We start from the raw sequence: 17,059 nt of genomic DNA, 5'->3' as shown, positions 1-17,059 counted from the left end.
TTTAAAATAAGACTTAAAATGTGTGGCTATGATATTGACGTGGTATGTTTCTCCAAAAAGTTCACTTTTGTATTGGTCATGGATTTAATTTTCAATAGCAGGTAACCTCATAATAAAGGGTTCACTGGTAGAAGCAACCAAGTATCAAGTGTACATGCATTAGGTTTTATAAAGGTGGCAAATGTCATCACAACAAGCTGTTGCTCCTACTCATAGTGCGGTACAGGCCCTTAAGTCTTTGTTATTGCATCCATATACTACAAATATATAGAACATATACTATGGGTAAAGGAGGGCCATGTACTTAAATTCTACTTTAAGCAAGCAGGATATATAGGGCTCCAAATCACCAAGTATCCACAGCACTCTTATCTGTGCCTGTTGAATAAAATGCAAGTTGTGCCCACCTGTTATATAGTCTTGTAATTGCATCTGCCAGGAGGAAAATTGTGCATTGTAGACAGAAACATTTGCAACTGTTTATTTTACACTGGAACTGTGCCCTCATGCCTCCCCCACCACAACCTACTGTCAAGTTTATAGCTCAACTGTAATGTTGCTACTTACCTAGTATCTAGGTAACTGAAATCCAGTATATTAAATTCTTTGATGTTCTGTTTGTGATATATGTTGTCCACATCCTTAAAAATATATTGAATATAGTTAAATTAGGAAATCAACAAAGAGAAGTAATGCCTGGGTAGTAGTGACTAAAGCCTCATCAGTTGTATACTGTCCCAAAGGACGATTTATCTTAAAGGGGTTGTTCACCTTCCAAACACTTTTTTCAATTCAGTTGTTTTTAGATTGTTCCCCAGAAATAAAGACTTTTTTCAATTACTTTACATTATTTATTTTTTTATGTTTTTTCCAAAATCTAAGTTTAAAGTTGAATGTTTGTGTCTCTGATGTTTCAGTCTGGCAGCTCAGTAAGTCTAACAGCTGCCTGTAATGAAAACTCAGGGATTCTGCTCAGCAGGGACAAAGATAAGAAATGTATCAACTAAATGTATCAATTTAGAACAGTTTACAGGATCGGCGACCCCTCCTCCCAGAGCTGCTTCAGAAGGAGAGAATGACACTTTACACTGACACTTTACACTTCAATATTAGAAAAACCTAGAAAAACCTAGAAAATACAAAGTCATTGGAAAAAGTTGTTATTTCTGGTGATCTATCTTAAACCAACTAGTTGTTTGAAGGTGAACAACCCCTTTAAGATTTCACAGAAATAAAGACAAGGCTGTGGAAACCTTGCATGCATATAAAAACATGGGAAATGTTGTAATAAAGGAAAATGGATTATGAACAATATAATCACTTTGTTACCAAAGTACTGTATATGCAGAGGCCAAAGTTCATCAGCCAAGAGGAATTATTGACTTTGTAATTATTAAAGGGATTCTGGCATGGGAAAACATGTTTTTTTTTTCAAAACCCATCAGTTAATAGTGCTGTTCCAGCAGACTTTGCACATTTTTTTCAAAAGTGCAAACAGACTTTTTATATTTAATTTTGAAATCTGAAATTTGGCTAGACATGTTTTTAATTTGTGGTGCCTTCAGTCATGTGACTTGTGTTCTTGTAAATTTCAGTCACTCTTTACTGTTGCACTGCAAGTTGGAGCAGCCCATCAGCAGAACAATGGGAATGTAACATGACAGCAGCTCCCTGACACATTAGAGCTACCTGGTCTTTATAAGGTATTAAGTATGTGAGGATGCTGTTCTTGGTTACTGTACCACAATGTTTTTAATGTCACTTTCTTCAATTAAAATATAAGGGAGTAAACTTGATTAACTCATCAAGTTTGCTCCCTTATATTTTAATTGCATAACATGACATTTAAAACATTATGGTGAAATACCAGCTGACGGAATATGAATTATATGGATCTGTCTAATGAATTGAATCACTACTATTTGTTTTAAAGGTTTCTATGTGTTATTCATGAATTGTGAAAGTAATTTATTCTATTGGCTGGTCAATTAATTATGACTTTAAATGTTATTCATATGTATAAAGGGCAACAAAAACATTTTTTTGTCGATTAACTTTTGGATTAACTATCATTTTGGTTATTTATCTTTCAGTTTGTCAACAGAAATAAGGGCTCTAATCAGGTTTGCTACTCCTAGTGATATTCCAAGTGTAGCATCAGTAATTGCATCAATAATCCAAAAACTAATTATATCAGGACCTCCACCACAGTTCAGTGGTAGTACAAATTACATCCTTGGGGATTTATTCAGCAATGAAAAATCATATGAGCCCTATTCATTGAACTAATGTTGAACAAGGTGGTACACTGCCCCTTTAAGAATGTCCCCAAATATAAGGTAACATCTTGCATTCTTTTTCAACACGTCAACAATTCATCTGGTGGCTATTTTCATAAATAACTTTCTATGGTTGGAATGTTAGGCCTATAGGTCCTTGTCAGAAAGTATCTGAACAACCTTTATTTTATTCATCTGGCTGATACCCCTAATTCATTGTACTTTCTTAATACATGTAATACTTTCACATACAGTGCTGAATGTCACAAGGGAGGCCTGTACTCAACATATGCTCTGATCATCTTCTGATGCTCCTAGTGCATCCCTAATGAAACTTAAAGGGATACTGTCATGGAAAAACATGTTTTTTTTCAAAACACATCAGTTAATAGTGCTGCTCCAGCAGAATTCTCCACTGAAATCCATTTCTCAAAAGAGCAAACAGATTTTTTTGTATTCAATTTTAAAATCTGTCAGTTTCCCAGCTGCCCCAGTCATGTGACTTGTGCCCAGAGGCGGGCCAGGCTAGCCGGGCGCCCTAGGTGACCCAGCCATCCAGTTCGCCCTTGCTTCCCCCGTTGCTTTCGCATTGACGTCACACGCTTACACGCAATCGCGTTGATGGGGCGCCGTGACGCACATGCGTGCAGACTACAAAGTTTATGCGATGCTTGCCGCCAACGCTCGCGTAAATGAAAGTTAAGTCTGGAGGGTAGTAGAGTCTGGTCTAGGGGTAGGCAGAAGAGGTAGCTGCCCAGCGCTCCTCAATTGTTGCGCCCTAGGCAGCTGCCTCTTTTGCCTACCCCTAGTTCCGGCCATGCTTGTGCCTGCACTTTAGGATGTATAATCTGTCAGGCTGTTGTTTCTCCTACTTAATGTAACTGAATCAGTCTCAGTGGGACTTGGCTTTTACTATTAAGTGTTTGTACCAGGCAGCTGTTATCTTGTGTTAGGGAGCTGCTATCTCGTTACCTTCCCATTTTTCTGTTGTTAGGCTGCTGGGGGGGGTGATATCACTTCAACCTGCAGTACAGCAGTAAAGAGTGATTTAAGTTTATCAGAGCACAAGTCACATGACTGGAGGCAGCTATGAAATTGCCAATATGTCTAGCCCCATGTCAGATTTCAAAATTGAATATAACAAAATTTGTTTGCTCTTTTAAAGAAATGGATTTCAGTACAGAATTCTGCTGGAGCAGCACTATTAACTGATGTGTTTTGAAAAAAACATGTTTTCCATGACAGTATCCCTTTAAGGTAACGTTGTTCCAGGGACACCCAAGTCCTGACCAATTTATCAGTATGTTGTATTGCCAGACACAGGCAGCACTGCATATTGACAGAGGTGTAACTCTTTATGATCCATTCTGGGACAGTTGTACCTAAATGGGCAGCCTCCTATATTACTAGATAAAATAACTAACTTTATAAACTATAACTAACTTGGTCTGAGTACAAATATTTGTATTCATGGGTACATGGGTAGTTATTTTCAATATAGTGGTAAATGTATTGAGTTTAACATACCCACTGAACCTCTTCTCGTAGCACAAACCCATTGTAATCGCATAAAGCAGCATATGTCTGAGAAAAACCACCTAGAATATAAAGATAACATTTAAAAAATAAACAATATTATTCTATTTAAATGTTCAATGTGGCATGGAGGTTCTCATTCCCTAAAAGAGTAAAATACATACTACACAGAGATGTGAGAGCCAATGGACACTAACACAGGCAATAAAAGAGATTCCAGCTCTCGTATCACCTAAACTGTAGGACATGAGAATGCATATATCATATGGGCAGGTGCTGTGTTTTTTGCTTACGTTACGGGAATGGAGGCTTGTGGCTCTTTCTGTAAGTAGCACTACTTGTGCATGCAAGTGCTGCATATATGTGGCTTATGTGTAGGATGAGGTCTACACTTCATCCATGTACATCACTCAGAATGTGCAAAGATGGTGCTCTATGGGGCACAGGGAGGTCCAGAGTCCTCAGAACAGATGTTAAGTACAGGGCTCCCTTGCACTTCTGTACCTTGCACTACCAAAGGGCACAACTTTGACATCCTCCTGTGTATGGTGCAAGTGTTTGGGGGTCTAAGAGGCATACTTTTGGAGTGAGCTTGGTAAATGGAGGGTAACAAATACAAGACTAGCAGAAAGGGGCGGTATAACTTCATATGAGGAAAACCAGTTAATCAGTATTTCATTACCAATAATTACATGTTGATTTGTATTTGCAACTGCAATACAGCACCTATATTGGTAAATGGAATCGTCTATCTTTTATAATTGTCAATACATAATTCGCTGATATTTTGAGATGGCACTTACCGCATGGTCCTTGGTTATTTTGTGTAATGTCTTCTAGATAGTCTTCAATTGCTTTGTATTTCTCTTGATGATCAGGACAAGTTATTCTGATCAGTTTTCTGAAGAAATATCACAGTTAATATTCTAATGCATCACAGATACAAAAAGTTATTTTGCATGAAAACATAGTACACCGTGTTTATAAAGTAAATAGTGTACCCCCCAAATGTAACATATAAGGTCACATATAAGTAACATAATATAATACATAATATAATACATAATATAAGGTAACATATAAGTCACAGAGGAGTTCCATGACCATATAAAGGCATGAGGCCGAAGACAGAGTGCTTTTTTTTACAAGTCAGAATCTGAGGTAAGTTTTAATGTTTTCACATTTTACAACAGTGAACAAATTAGTTAGTATAATACATGTTTCAGTGAGTCATGTGACACAGACTGCATCAATGAGTACTAATTATAATGGATGACATCACTAAGCACTGTTTATTACAGGGTCCCCAAAATTTTTTACCCATGAGCCACATTTAGATACAAGAGTTGGGGAGCCACACAAGCATGAAAAAAGTCCCTTGGGATGCCAGAGAAGGCCTGTGGTTAGCTGTTTAGTACCCCCTGTGTGGTCTAGCAGCCTACATGAGGCTCTGCTTGGCAGTACACATAGTTTTTATGCAATTAAAACTTGATTCCAAGCCTGGAATTCAAAAAAAAGCACCCACTTTGATATCACTGGGAGAAACATTGAAGGGGTTAGTGAGTAACATGTTGCTCACAAGCCACTGGTTGGGGATGACTGGTTTATAAGGCTATCATGCCCTGATGAAGCCGCATCCGGTGAAACGCGCTTTGGCGTGTAAGCAGTGAGGCTCTTGACCAAATATCGTTACATGTGGACAGCATTGCTCAAACAAAGTGTGTGGGAAGGGGGATCAAAATTCCTAATGGTGACCGCACGGCCTTTGAACAAAGATTCAAGATGCGGTAAAGTATGAGATAATTGTCTCATGTGGAGACCATCGTGTTACTGAGAATATTTCAGCCGGCTAATTTACCCGGTGAAAGACGCTATCAGCGATTTCCTCAAGAACTGCATTCTTGGCAGCGTTGATCGCTTCTGTATACGGAACAGAAGCGAGGGCTGAGGGCTAAAGGCGGAGTTAGCATGACTGACGCTGAGAAGGGAGGGTAGAGGACGGAGGTGTGGCTGCAGATTTGGACGATGAGTGACAGTAAAAGCACCCGATGCGCCATTCAGAAGGCATAGGACTTCGCAGGAAGGAAAGGTATTTTGCAGCAGGATGTCCTAAAATGCATTCTGTATCTGTATGGAGAGATCCTCCTTGTGAATAGCGCCGCAACTTACTCTCACATCCGCATACCGGCAGTGTATAATCCATTCATGCATAATCTTTTTTGCCGTATACAACATACCCATCATCTGCTATCAGCCAGTCTTGTTTGCAGTGTATGTTTAAAACAGCTGCCACTTATAACTGTTAATTTTTGGGTCATCACGTCCTCATTTTTTAACAGTTTAAATTTTTTATGGCCACAATAACGGAGTTGTTACATATCAACTTCAATTAATTGACCACATGCCAATGAACTTTATACTTCCTTTAATTGCATTTTATATTAATTCATTTAAGGTTAATTAAATAAGTGTTAAGAATTTGATAGATAGTCTTTATGAAATATGGGTTTAGCTATAAATTGGATGATCTTAAAACAATGACACAAAAATTTAAAACTTTGATTAATTATTACCTTGTGCAGAGTATGAGATACTTTTGTAAAATAATTCAATTTATAAGGCTATCATTTATGGATTTTGTATATTATACTCAGCATAAATCCGTTTCCATGGCACCATTTATAAAGTGGGTCTTTATATAAAGTGGCTCTTTATATAAAGAGTTAATTATATATGTAATATCAATGTATTTTTTTCTATAGCTTGTAGAAAGGAGTTACTATTGACATTTGTACTTTTAACCTTGTAGACGATGCCTTTCTTGATTGGCACTATGGCCAAACAAGGTCCCTCTGCAGGTTATCTTAAATGTGGAGTTATGGGTAGCTCATAAGTATATTTGGAAACTTCTTCCATTTTACATTCTTATAGCTGTTTCACAAATCATAGCAGCCTCTTGGTTAACGCCCAAATGGTCAAATTCGAATTTTTAAAGAGACAGTCCCAATAAACTAGTTACACGACAAAATAAACTGCATACTGGTACATGAATTGCTAACTAGCTTTGTGAAAGATACAGATAAAAACATCTAAGCGCATGGGAACCTTGGCTTCAGTACATCAGAATAATAGGTGGTGCATATTTTGCCTTGGAAAGTCTGTCAAATTAAAATTGCCATGGGTAGTCAAGAACTTCACAATTATTTTTCCCAATAGTTATTAAGAAGGTAATACTGGAGAAAGAGTAATTGAACAACAGAGTAAAATACTTATGGACTGGCCCTGAAAGAATGGGCACAATGCATGCACATGGAAACATGCTTTAAATCATTTCCTTACTACTAGGAATTCATGTTGCATCTAACATTTTTAATCTTAATATTTTTTTCACATCACTGTAATGCTTTATTAGCTCTTTAAAAAAACATTCCCCTCTCCCAACACTATGTTGCCTAGCAGCACCATTCCATGGAGCCCAAAAAAGAGTTATAGAGGGTCAGCAACATAGATTGTATGTTGCTGGCAGTGAATAAGTTAAGATTATACTGATGTGAAGAGCACCACTTTTTTGTTCTGAGAAAAGTTTTTGCTGTTTGACTTGATTAATGCATTGCTATTTTCTTTGGCATTTAATTTCAGAGGATGATTATTATACAGGTGTATAAAAAGTGATGTAACAAGTGTATAAAATGTGTTAAATAAATGCAATATAGCTCATTATACACTACATTTATATGATACTATACATGTATAAATGTTACTTCTGAATTTCTTCTACAGCTGTATCGCTGAGTATTTACAAAGCACTGCGTATCTTGACAGCGCTATATAAATAAATGATGATGGTTTGCCTTTAGTAACACATCCTGGTATCATTCCCCATAACAACAACATCGTTTTCAGGCCCAAAGCAATAATTACAGTGAAGTTATGTATACAGAGTGTTAAAATATCCAATAGCTGCAGTCTGAACTCCCACTGCTATAGGTCCTGCATGGTCTTGGCATGAAGGTAGGCGGAAGCATTTAAATGAGACCAAGAAAAGTACTGTAGAATTATCTAGAATTTAATCATGAAGAGTCACAGGAAAAAGAACAGAACTCTAAGGGGAAAATTCACTAAGATCCGAAGTTGTGCCAGTGACTGCTTCGCCGCACTTCGCCATGCGTAGTTTCGCCAGCGCTACGCAAATTCACTAAAATGCAAAGTTGCGCTCAAGGAGAAAACGGTAGCAAAGTTGCGCTACTGTTACTTAGTCAGGCAAAGCGAAGTTACGCTAGCGATGCCTAATTTGCATTAGAATAGTTCAAATATAATGGCATATATGCTGCAGCAAATATATTACACTACACAAGCCCAGGAAACCTTTAAAAAATAAAATAAAGGTGTTCTATTGCCCTACACATGTGCCCACTGTATTGTTGAGTTGCCATATGTTAGGAAATGTAGGGGAAAGGAGGGTACCCCCAAAAAAATCTTTTTCAGCCTATCACCCTTAAAAGAGTAAAAGGGACTTAGAAAAAATTTTAACTTTTTTTGAAGCAAGCCCTTTCTACTCTATTGCACTTCGCCTGGTCTGAGCTGGCGAAGGCAAGTCTGGCGCAATAGCTAACGTTCAGTAAAATGCACAAGTTAATGAATTAGCTTAATTATGTCCCTTCGCCATAGCGCAACTTTGCCTGGCGTAAGGGTGCGAAGTAGCGATAGAGTAGGTCCACTTCGCTAGCGAATTTACGCCAGCACCCGTTAGTAAATCGGCAAAGTAACGAAATGACGTCACGCTGGTGAATTTGCGCTAGCGTTAGCTGCCTCGCACTTTAGTAAATTTGACCCTATGGTCTTTAATTTTGTGCTCGGCTATTTTTATTTGACCTGTGACTCTATGGGGCATATTTATCAAGGGTCAAATTTTGAATTGAAAAAACTTTGACATTCGAATTCAAAAAGAACAACCGAAATTAAGTCAACGGTTTTTTTTGGTCGAATTGGTCAGTTTTTGATCGAATAGGTCCATATTTGATCAAATTAGATTCAAAGTTTTTCCCAAAAAAACCTTTGATTTTTCAAAGTCCACCAATTGACTCCAAATAGGTTCTAGGAGGTCCCCCATAGGCTAAAACAGCAATTCGGCAGGTTTTAAATGGCGAATGGTCGACAGTACATGATAAATTTCTTTTCATTCGAAAATTCACCTCGACCTTTGATAAATCTGCCCCTTTATGAAGTAAACATTGATTTGTTAGTAGTTATACTTTAAAATATATGAAATCAGTTAGAAATATATAGATACACAAGGAAGCACTGCATATTTTGCATATATTGAATCATGGCAATGCACAAATGCAATCCTTCACATATATATATATCTAGATGGACTAAATATTGCAAGTATATTACTCCATCATTTACTAAAGCATAGGGAAGGTATTGGCCATCATCATATATAGCTTATGATGGTGCAGAACAATCAGTTATAATACTTACCCAGGTGAAGAATCTGGAAATACTTTTTTAATGGAAGTAGCAACATGAAAAATTACTTGCTCAAGGTCTTCAGAAGACAGGAATCTAAACTGATACAAATGAGTATCTGTATGTATCACTACCTGTAATAATTATAAGAAAAGAAGAATTAATTTATTGTTCTCAAAGGTGATATGCTGAATAGATGATGATATTTTAAATACAGTATATGATTCAAAGTTATAAAGAACAATAATATATTATGGTATGTGATGTAATAGCATTAAGCAGACCATTGTAAATGCCACATGCATTGATTCCTTGATAATAGAAGAAGTAAATCCATAAGCTGTGTAAAAAAAAATTAGTTCAATTGTTAACTTCTAATGAGTCAACAAAATCTAGTGGAACATGTAATGGATTGATAAACACAGAAAGGAAAGTTTCTTCTCTTGGATAATTTACAATGGAACTTATGGAGCTTAATATATTGATAATGTCTTAGGATAAGGAAAAAGAATGAAGAATGAGTATAACATGAAATGTATTCATATGAATTTCTTAAAAACTCCAGGAGTTTGTTATTCGAAATAAGAGAGGTAGAGTTTAACTGCATGCATAAAGACATGGTATTCGGTACAATAAAAGCAACGTTTAAGGGTCTGAATAATTTGAAAAAAGTATATATGCAGTACAAATATATATATATATATATATATATATATATATATATATATATATATATATATATATACACGCACACACACACACAAACGAATAAGAAAAATAGAGTAAAATGCATGTGACATTTATTTATAGTTAATAAAAAAATAGAGTGTGCCATTGCTGCTGTTAGGAACTCCCTATTCTAGAACCTGGTTTACAGGCAGCTGCTCTTTTGGGTTGAGCCATTGTAGGTAGTGTGGGATTGGACCCACAGTTATATTATATAGTAACATAGTAACATAATAAGTAAGTTAGGTTGAAAAAAGACACACGTCCATCAAGTTCAACTTTTTTAACCTGCCTAACTGCTAGCTGATCCAGAGGAAGGCAAAAAACCCAATTTAAATCCTCTCCAATTTGCCTCAGAGGGGGAAAAAATCCTTCCTGACTACAAGGGGTATATTTATCAAAGTGTGAAGTTTGAGATCGCCATAGTGCTCTAGAGTGAATTCCGCCACTCTCAATTCATTTCTATGGGATTTTTCAAAGAGTATTTATCAATGGGTGAAAGTGAAAGTTCATCCTTTGATAAATACGCCTTAGAAAATCCCATAGAAATTATTGGGGAGCGGTGGAATTTCACTCTAGAGGACTGTGGCGATCTCTTACTTCACTCTTTGATAAATATACCACGAAGATGGCAATCGGATTACTCGCTGGATCAACTTGTACTACGAGCTATCTTCCATAACCCTTTTTTCCCTCCCTTGCTAAAAACCAAACAACCCCTTCTTAAAGCTATGTAATGTATCAGCCTGTACAAATGATTCAGGGAGATCTAATACCAGTAATTCAACAGATAAAATTAAAGGAGAGAATTCCATATTTTTACAGCTCTCACTGTAAAAACCCCTTCCAAATATTTAGGCGGAACCTCCTTCTCCAAATTGAAATGGGTGACCTTTTGTTACCTACTGGTAAATAAAGCATTAGAGAGATTATTATATGATCCCCTTATATATTTATACATAGTTATCATATCACCCCTTAAGCGCCTCTTCTCCAGAGGGAATATCCCCAATTTGGCCAGTCTTTCCTCATAGCTAAGATTTTCCATACCCTTTAACAGCTTAGTTGCCCTTATCTGTACCCTCAGTAATACAATATTGTCCTGTTTGAGCGCTCGAGACCGTACAGCATATTCTAGATGGGGCCTTACCAGTGCTCTGTACAGTGGAAGAATATACCCCTCCTCCCATGAATCTATGCTCCTTTTAATACAGCTCAATACCTTATTAACCCTTGAGACTGGCATTGCTTACTACAGCCAAGTTTATTATCTAGAAGGACTCCAAGGTCCTTTTCCATTATGTATTTGCCTAATGAAGTCCAATTAACGGTATAATAGTTAAAGTGTATATCTATATATATATATATATATTTTTTTTTAGCATGTCACTTCACTAATCTGTGCTGGATCATTAAGCTCTCTGCTGTGACCAAGCATCGTGATCCTAGTTTTGAATCCTGTGATTCATGCGTTCCTTTTTTCTGAAATGTTGTAAGTTCGCTCCTGCCCTTTTCACCCATATTCCACTCCCTGTTATTTCATGATCACAGTTCTTGTCAAACCCCAGTATGTTTGTTAATGTTTACACAACACATAGGCTCCTATTAGATAATTTAGTGGATAGCCCTGATAGATGTAGATATCTGGTCTACACTGTCAATGCAATGGATTTTTTACTAATGAGAGAGCCCTATTTGGGTTAATGTTTAAAAGATTACATTCTTGCAGTCTTCCTTTAATATGTGTGCCACTGTGCTTGGAAAGCCTGTTAAGTTGACAAGTAATTGTGCAGAATATTTTACTTTCTACTGTGTGAAAGAGCCTATAATGTTTTGCCTGGTGGAAAAGGAGTAAAGTTTACTATCCAGGTAACTACGTAGGAGTTGTGTGAAGAGCTCCAACACTTGAACCAGGGGGCAGCCTAGGTAAAGTGTGTGGTCTCTCCTTGAATGCAGAGAAGAGAACTCTGTAGCCATAGAAAGGCCTCTGCTGAGAAAGAATTGCTGAGTGATTCTTCCATACTATGGAATTAGTAATACTATCGGTTCAATGGACAGACCTTCAACTAGATTTAAAATGCATACAACATCTCAATTATGAAAGGCTACCCAAGTTAGGATTTTTTACACTGGAGAAGAGACAATGTGGAATATGATCTATGCATAAGTATGCAAGGGATCCATATAAAATACTATCTAATGACATATTCCCCCCTAGATCTTTCAAGAGGACACAACGGCATCATTTGTCATTTATCTTTCATTTTATTCATTTAAATAATTTTACCATTTATTGCCAAAAACATTTAGAATAAAGAACTTACAAGATTGTGGTCTTGCATATCAATGTCACTTATTTCCAGGTAGCTGAAAGTTACTTGCACCTGCAGAAAAAAAATTATTAATGCCTTGGCCACACAGAGAAGTAGGAGGTACAGAAATGTATATAGATTCGCTGCATGTAAATACAATTGATATTAAAAGTATTTCGATATGTAATTTTAGGGTCTAGTTACATTAAGGAATGCTTTTCATCCATTGATATTTTAAGGAGACACATAGGGGCAGATTTATCAAAATGTGAGATTAGAGCTAACCACAAAAAAATGGCACTTTCTATTTATTCCTATGGAATTTTTAGAAATGTATCAAATGGTGGACTCTACCTTTCACCCATTGATAAACCCCAACAACTTCTAAAAATCCTATAGAAATAACTAGAAAGTGTGTGAGTTTTTCTGTAGTAAACTCTAATCTCACATTTTGCCTCATAGATACAGGAGGCGAACAGGAACCATATTCTGTATCTTTGTTTTTTTGGTTTTTTTATGAGTTTGCTGACAAAGAGCTTTCAGGTGTGTACACAATGGAGCTAGTCTGGGATTAGCTATAACTACACATGCAAGGTCTGCATTGGCAAACTCTGAAAATATTTAAGATGGGGTCTGCTCTACTCTGCATCTATGTCAGGTTCAGAAATTGGGATGCTTTTCTATGTAATATACTCAGAAGAGAACAGGGAGTGGGGCTAATGAAGGACAGTGGATTGGGGCTTTATTTGTGGGGGGTTTAGCTCTCTTTTAATCTTATACATTGCTACTAATTGCTTAGTCAATACAAAGAATTGCATCCTATAGAATTATAAAGTTTTATTAAAAATGAAAAATATCTACATCTAATATTATGGACTATGGAATAGATCATATCTATTTGATATAAAAAAATATAACTGGATTTGGAGCTGTACTCTAAATACCTCAACTTATTTCTATTTCTTAAAGACAATGAAAGCCAACTTTACTGGGTTGTGCCAGTATGTTGGGAATTCAACCTATATGTTTCTTAATAGATTGGGGTGTCCAAAGTTTTTGCAACGAGGGCCAGATTTGGTGAGGTGAAAATGTGTGGGGGCCGACCATGGAACCTGACATTCTTTGAACCATTAACATCATTTAACTCATTTAAACAATGAATCGTGTAGCAGTAATATTTGGGCACATTAGTGAAATGATCTGTCACTTGGTCTATACTGCTGCCTGTGTGCTGAAAGTGTTAGCAATAGACACGTACTGGCACATAGTGACACGCTGCCCTCGCATACTTCTTTAGTTTACTGTACTGGCACGTCAGTACGTCTATTGCACCTTCAGCCCTAAAGAAGTATGCGAGAGCGGTGCGTTACTATGTGCCAGTACATGTCTATTGCTAACACATTCAGCACACAGGCAGCAGTATAGACCAAGTGACAGATCATTTCACTAATGTGCCCAAATATTGCTGCCACGGCTAGGCGATTCCTGATTGCACTGTGCTGGCTGGCCGCATTATTATTAATTTCATGATGGAGGCTGAGGTCGGGTATAAATTTGAAAACGAGCTGCATTTGGCCCCCGGGCCTGACTTTGGACATGCCTGGTAAAACATATGAATTGTCCTTTAATTGTTTAAGAGAATAAATCTGTTAATCTGGGCAAAATGTATAAACAAGCAACAGGTAAGCGCCATTCAGTACAAGGATTTGGTGTTATTTTACATGCATGAAACAGTAAATTAAATTAATGCGTTCCCAGGCATTCCCAGGCATACAATATGGAACAGTTTCCTGTTATTTTGCATTTAGTTCCATGCTTAGATTTATGTCGACACTTTAATACAAACGTGTACACTTACCCTAAGGGGATGTTCCAAATATAGTAAAAATGCTCTCCAAGGTGTCAATACCTACAAAAACAAAGGTAAAATTAGACTATTCATCATTAAGACTCATTATGCCTCAATGACAGCTGAAGGACCATAGGGTGGAACTCTCCCATATGTGCTGAATGCATGCAAATATTAAAGGAAAGAAAATGGAAAATGTAAATACTATGAAAACTATAAGTACATTTACATGTATGTCTGTCAACTGCCGTTAGAAGTGTCATCAGTCTGATTTATATGTTTTTCTATGGATTTTTTATCCTAAAGATAGAAACTCAGACTGCACCTGGGTTATGGGAAATTGTATAAAAAGTCATTGTGCGTGGGCTCTCAGACCTATTGCCTGAAATGTACCCAACTAGATGTAAATTTATTTCACTACTTATGGGACTTTCCAAAAGTGTACAAGGTATGGTTATCCTTGGAAAAGTTTTTGTCTCTAAAACAAGCCCAAAATCTGCACTATTACATCTGGACTCTCTAAGACCAGGTCTGAAGAGGCAGCCTAATTCCCAGAAGGATTTATTGTCAAACCTAATTTTTCTGTTTACAGCTGCTACAAAAAAAACTATTGTTCTTAAATTGGCTGTCCGAGTCCACTCCTTCAATGACTGACATCCTATCTCTTCTAAACCAACTTTGTTGACAAGAAGCAATAACGATAAAATCAGCAAAACCTCACCTTAAAAGATCATCTACTGAAATTTGGTCAATATTTTGGGATCAAATTGACACTATCTCCAAATCACATACTTTGGACTTGCTACAATATTAAGCTAATCCATAAAGGTTCAATGAAAATGTCTTTGTATTTTTTATTTTTATTCATTGTATTACACCTGTACTATTTTAGAATTCTGTAATATTTGCTGAGTGTTACTTTAAAGTTAGGTAGTTTAGTAGTTTGGTTGTATGATTGGTGTAACTCGTGTATTAATCTCTTGAGCAATCAAGATGGCTCCACCTACTGTTTTATAACTGAATGAGCTTCACTGTTCAGCCTTCATCTTTTGTCAAAGTTTCTGCTTGTTTAACTTGGAAAAACAATAAAAATCATTTAAAAATGAAATCAATTAAAAATGAAACTCAGACTGTTGTCACTTCCTATTTTCATTATAGTTCACATTTAAAGCTGGAAAATTATTTATTTGTCAGAATAACAATGATCAGGAGAGTCCACCTGTCAAACCTGTAACGATGCCCATTTGAAGTCAAAGAAAAAGCAGTGTATATTGGATGGGATGGTCAAATAGTTTTGAAATACTGTACATTATTTCTAAAATGTAGGAGTTATCGTCTATATAGTGAGTATTGCTTTAGCGCCTTAATGAACTTATATTTTACATTAAAGTTATATTTTTCCTAGAAGTGAGGAGCTGTGGCTTTTTCTATTTCACCACCCACCAAGATGGAGCATTTGTTGATTTCTTCTTATGCAATCCTTTCAGATCACAGGATGATTGGATGAAACTACATTGCAAGGGTACAATATATGCTCAGATGTTTAGACAGTCAAGTTAAAACTGTCCAAATTGTGAAATTAAACCTGGTAACTGTGTGGTACAATAAATTCTACAGTTTGTGCAAGCCAATGCTAAAACTTACTTTACTAGCTGGGGCATTTTACAAATAACATATTTCACTATACTTTATTAAATGACACAGTGTTTGTAACAGGTTTGCCTCTCCAACTCATGAAGCCTGACACAATTGTAAAAAATGTGGGGCCAGCATAAAAAGTCAATGTAGCTTCTATATAAATATAGTATAAGTGTCAACATGCATTATAAATACACATTACAAAAAAATGTACAGCAAGAGAAAAATCATTACATGCAATAGCATAGGGCCCATGTTACAGGAGCTAAATCAGTGAAAATATGTTTCAACCTTTACAGTTTCTCCCACACTAGCAGTCTCTTACTTTGTGTACGGTGTTGAATCTAAGGTAAGATTTTCCTTAAAGTGTCAGACAGCCACAAAAGAAGAATTAAAAATGCAATATATAAAATGTAAGACAATTAAAAAGGAGTAATGGGGAAGCCCCAAGCTACAGGGTGGCCAACCAGAGGCTATACAGGATACCCTGCCAGTGCCACTGTAGAGGGTGGATTTATTTTTAAATTTTGTGATAGCAAAATAATTTGTGCTGACAAAATGATAATTAAATTATTATTATATTGTGGCTACTTGTGTTATTGTATTGAGCCACTTTTGTGTTGACAAAATAAATTTTCTGGTGCCAAAATAATTTTTGTGCTCACAAAATTCATTTTGTGCCCATGGTATGTATGCTGTGCTCAAACAAAGGAATTCTGTCAGAAAACTATAAATTATTTAGAAGTCACGTAAAATGCATTTTATGCTACACAACACACTGTAAACATGACCCATAATGGCACTATGCTTTACTGACTATATTTAGAAATAGTGTATATTTTATGCGAATTTTCAGAAAAACAATTTACAAATGTGTATTCTTAATAGATACATACCAAAACAAGATCTTCAGATTTTGTTTTCATCTTCATTTGAACAGGTTTCATTAATACAACTTCACTTGGTTCCATAAACTCCACAATGCATGCTGTATAACAATACCAGAGTAGTTAATTAACTAGGAAACGTTCAGCTTGACCTTTAAAAATATATGAAACGTAAAATTTTAAGGAGAACAACAAAAAGCTTTCCAACTAAGGAATTTACATGATTTGTTGTGTAAAAGTACATGCATTTGAATGTTATATTTGGCCTTAATATTAGTTAAAAGGAGATTTAATTCAATTTGGAGGTAAACAGAGGGAATCAAAAATCTAAATAGTATGGCAAATATATAAAAATGTAAA

The 17,059-nt window shown here is 36.3% G+C and overlaps 1 protein-coding gene across 1 annotated transcript in view; it reads right to left on the bottom strand.

The window, feature by feature from the left end:
- The window catches only part of LOC108713970 (F-actin-uncapping protein LRRC16A-like), a 48,792-nt gene that overhangs the window by 13,989 nt on the left and 17,744 nt on the right, over nucleotides 1-17,059 (bottom strand). Inside the window, exons 2-8 of the mRNA XM_041590079.1 lie at nucleotides 16,709-16,800; nucleotides 14,184-14,234; nucleotides 12,338-12,397; nucleotides 9,300-9,421; nucleotides 4,619-4,716; nucleotides 3,807-3,877; nucleotides 568-641 (exon numbers count right to left, since the gene is read on the bottom strand). Of these exons, the coding sequence (XP_041446013.1) occupies nucleotides 568-641; nucleotides 3,807-3,877; nucleotides 4,619-4,716; nucleotides 9,300-9,421; nucleotides 12,338-12,397; nucleotides 14,184-14,234; nucleotides 16,709-16,800 (568 nt within the window). The remainder of the gene's footprint in view (nucleotides 1-567; nucleotides 642-3,806; nucleotides 3,878-4,618; nucleotides 4,717-9,299; nucleotides 9,422-12,337; nucleotides 12,398-14,183; nucleotides 14,235-16,708; nucleotides 16,801-17,059) is intronic.

This window comes from Xenopus laevis, chromosome 4L, assembly GCF_017654675.1.
Source record: "Xenopus laevis strain J_2021 chromosome 4L, Xenopus_laevis_v10.1, whole genome shotgun sequence".
In the NCBI taxonomy this organism is placed as follows: Eukaryota; Metazoa; Chordata; class Amphibia; order Anura; family Pipidae; genus Xenopus; species Xenopus laevis.
Note: the sequence above shows the minus strand (reverse complement) of the source record. Positions and strands in the feature narration are given on the sequence as shown.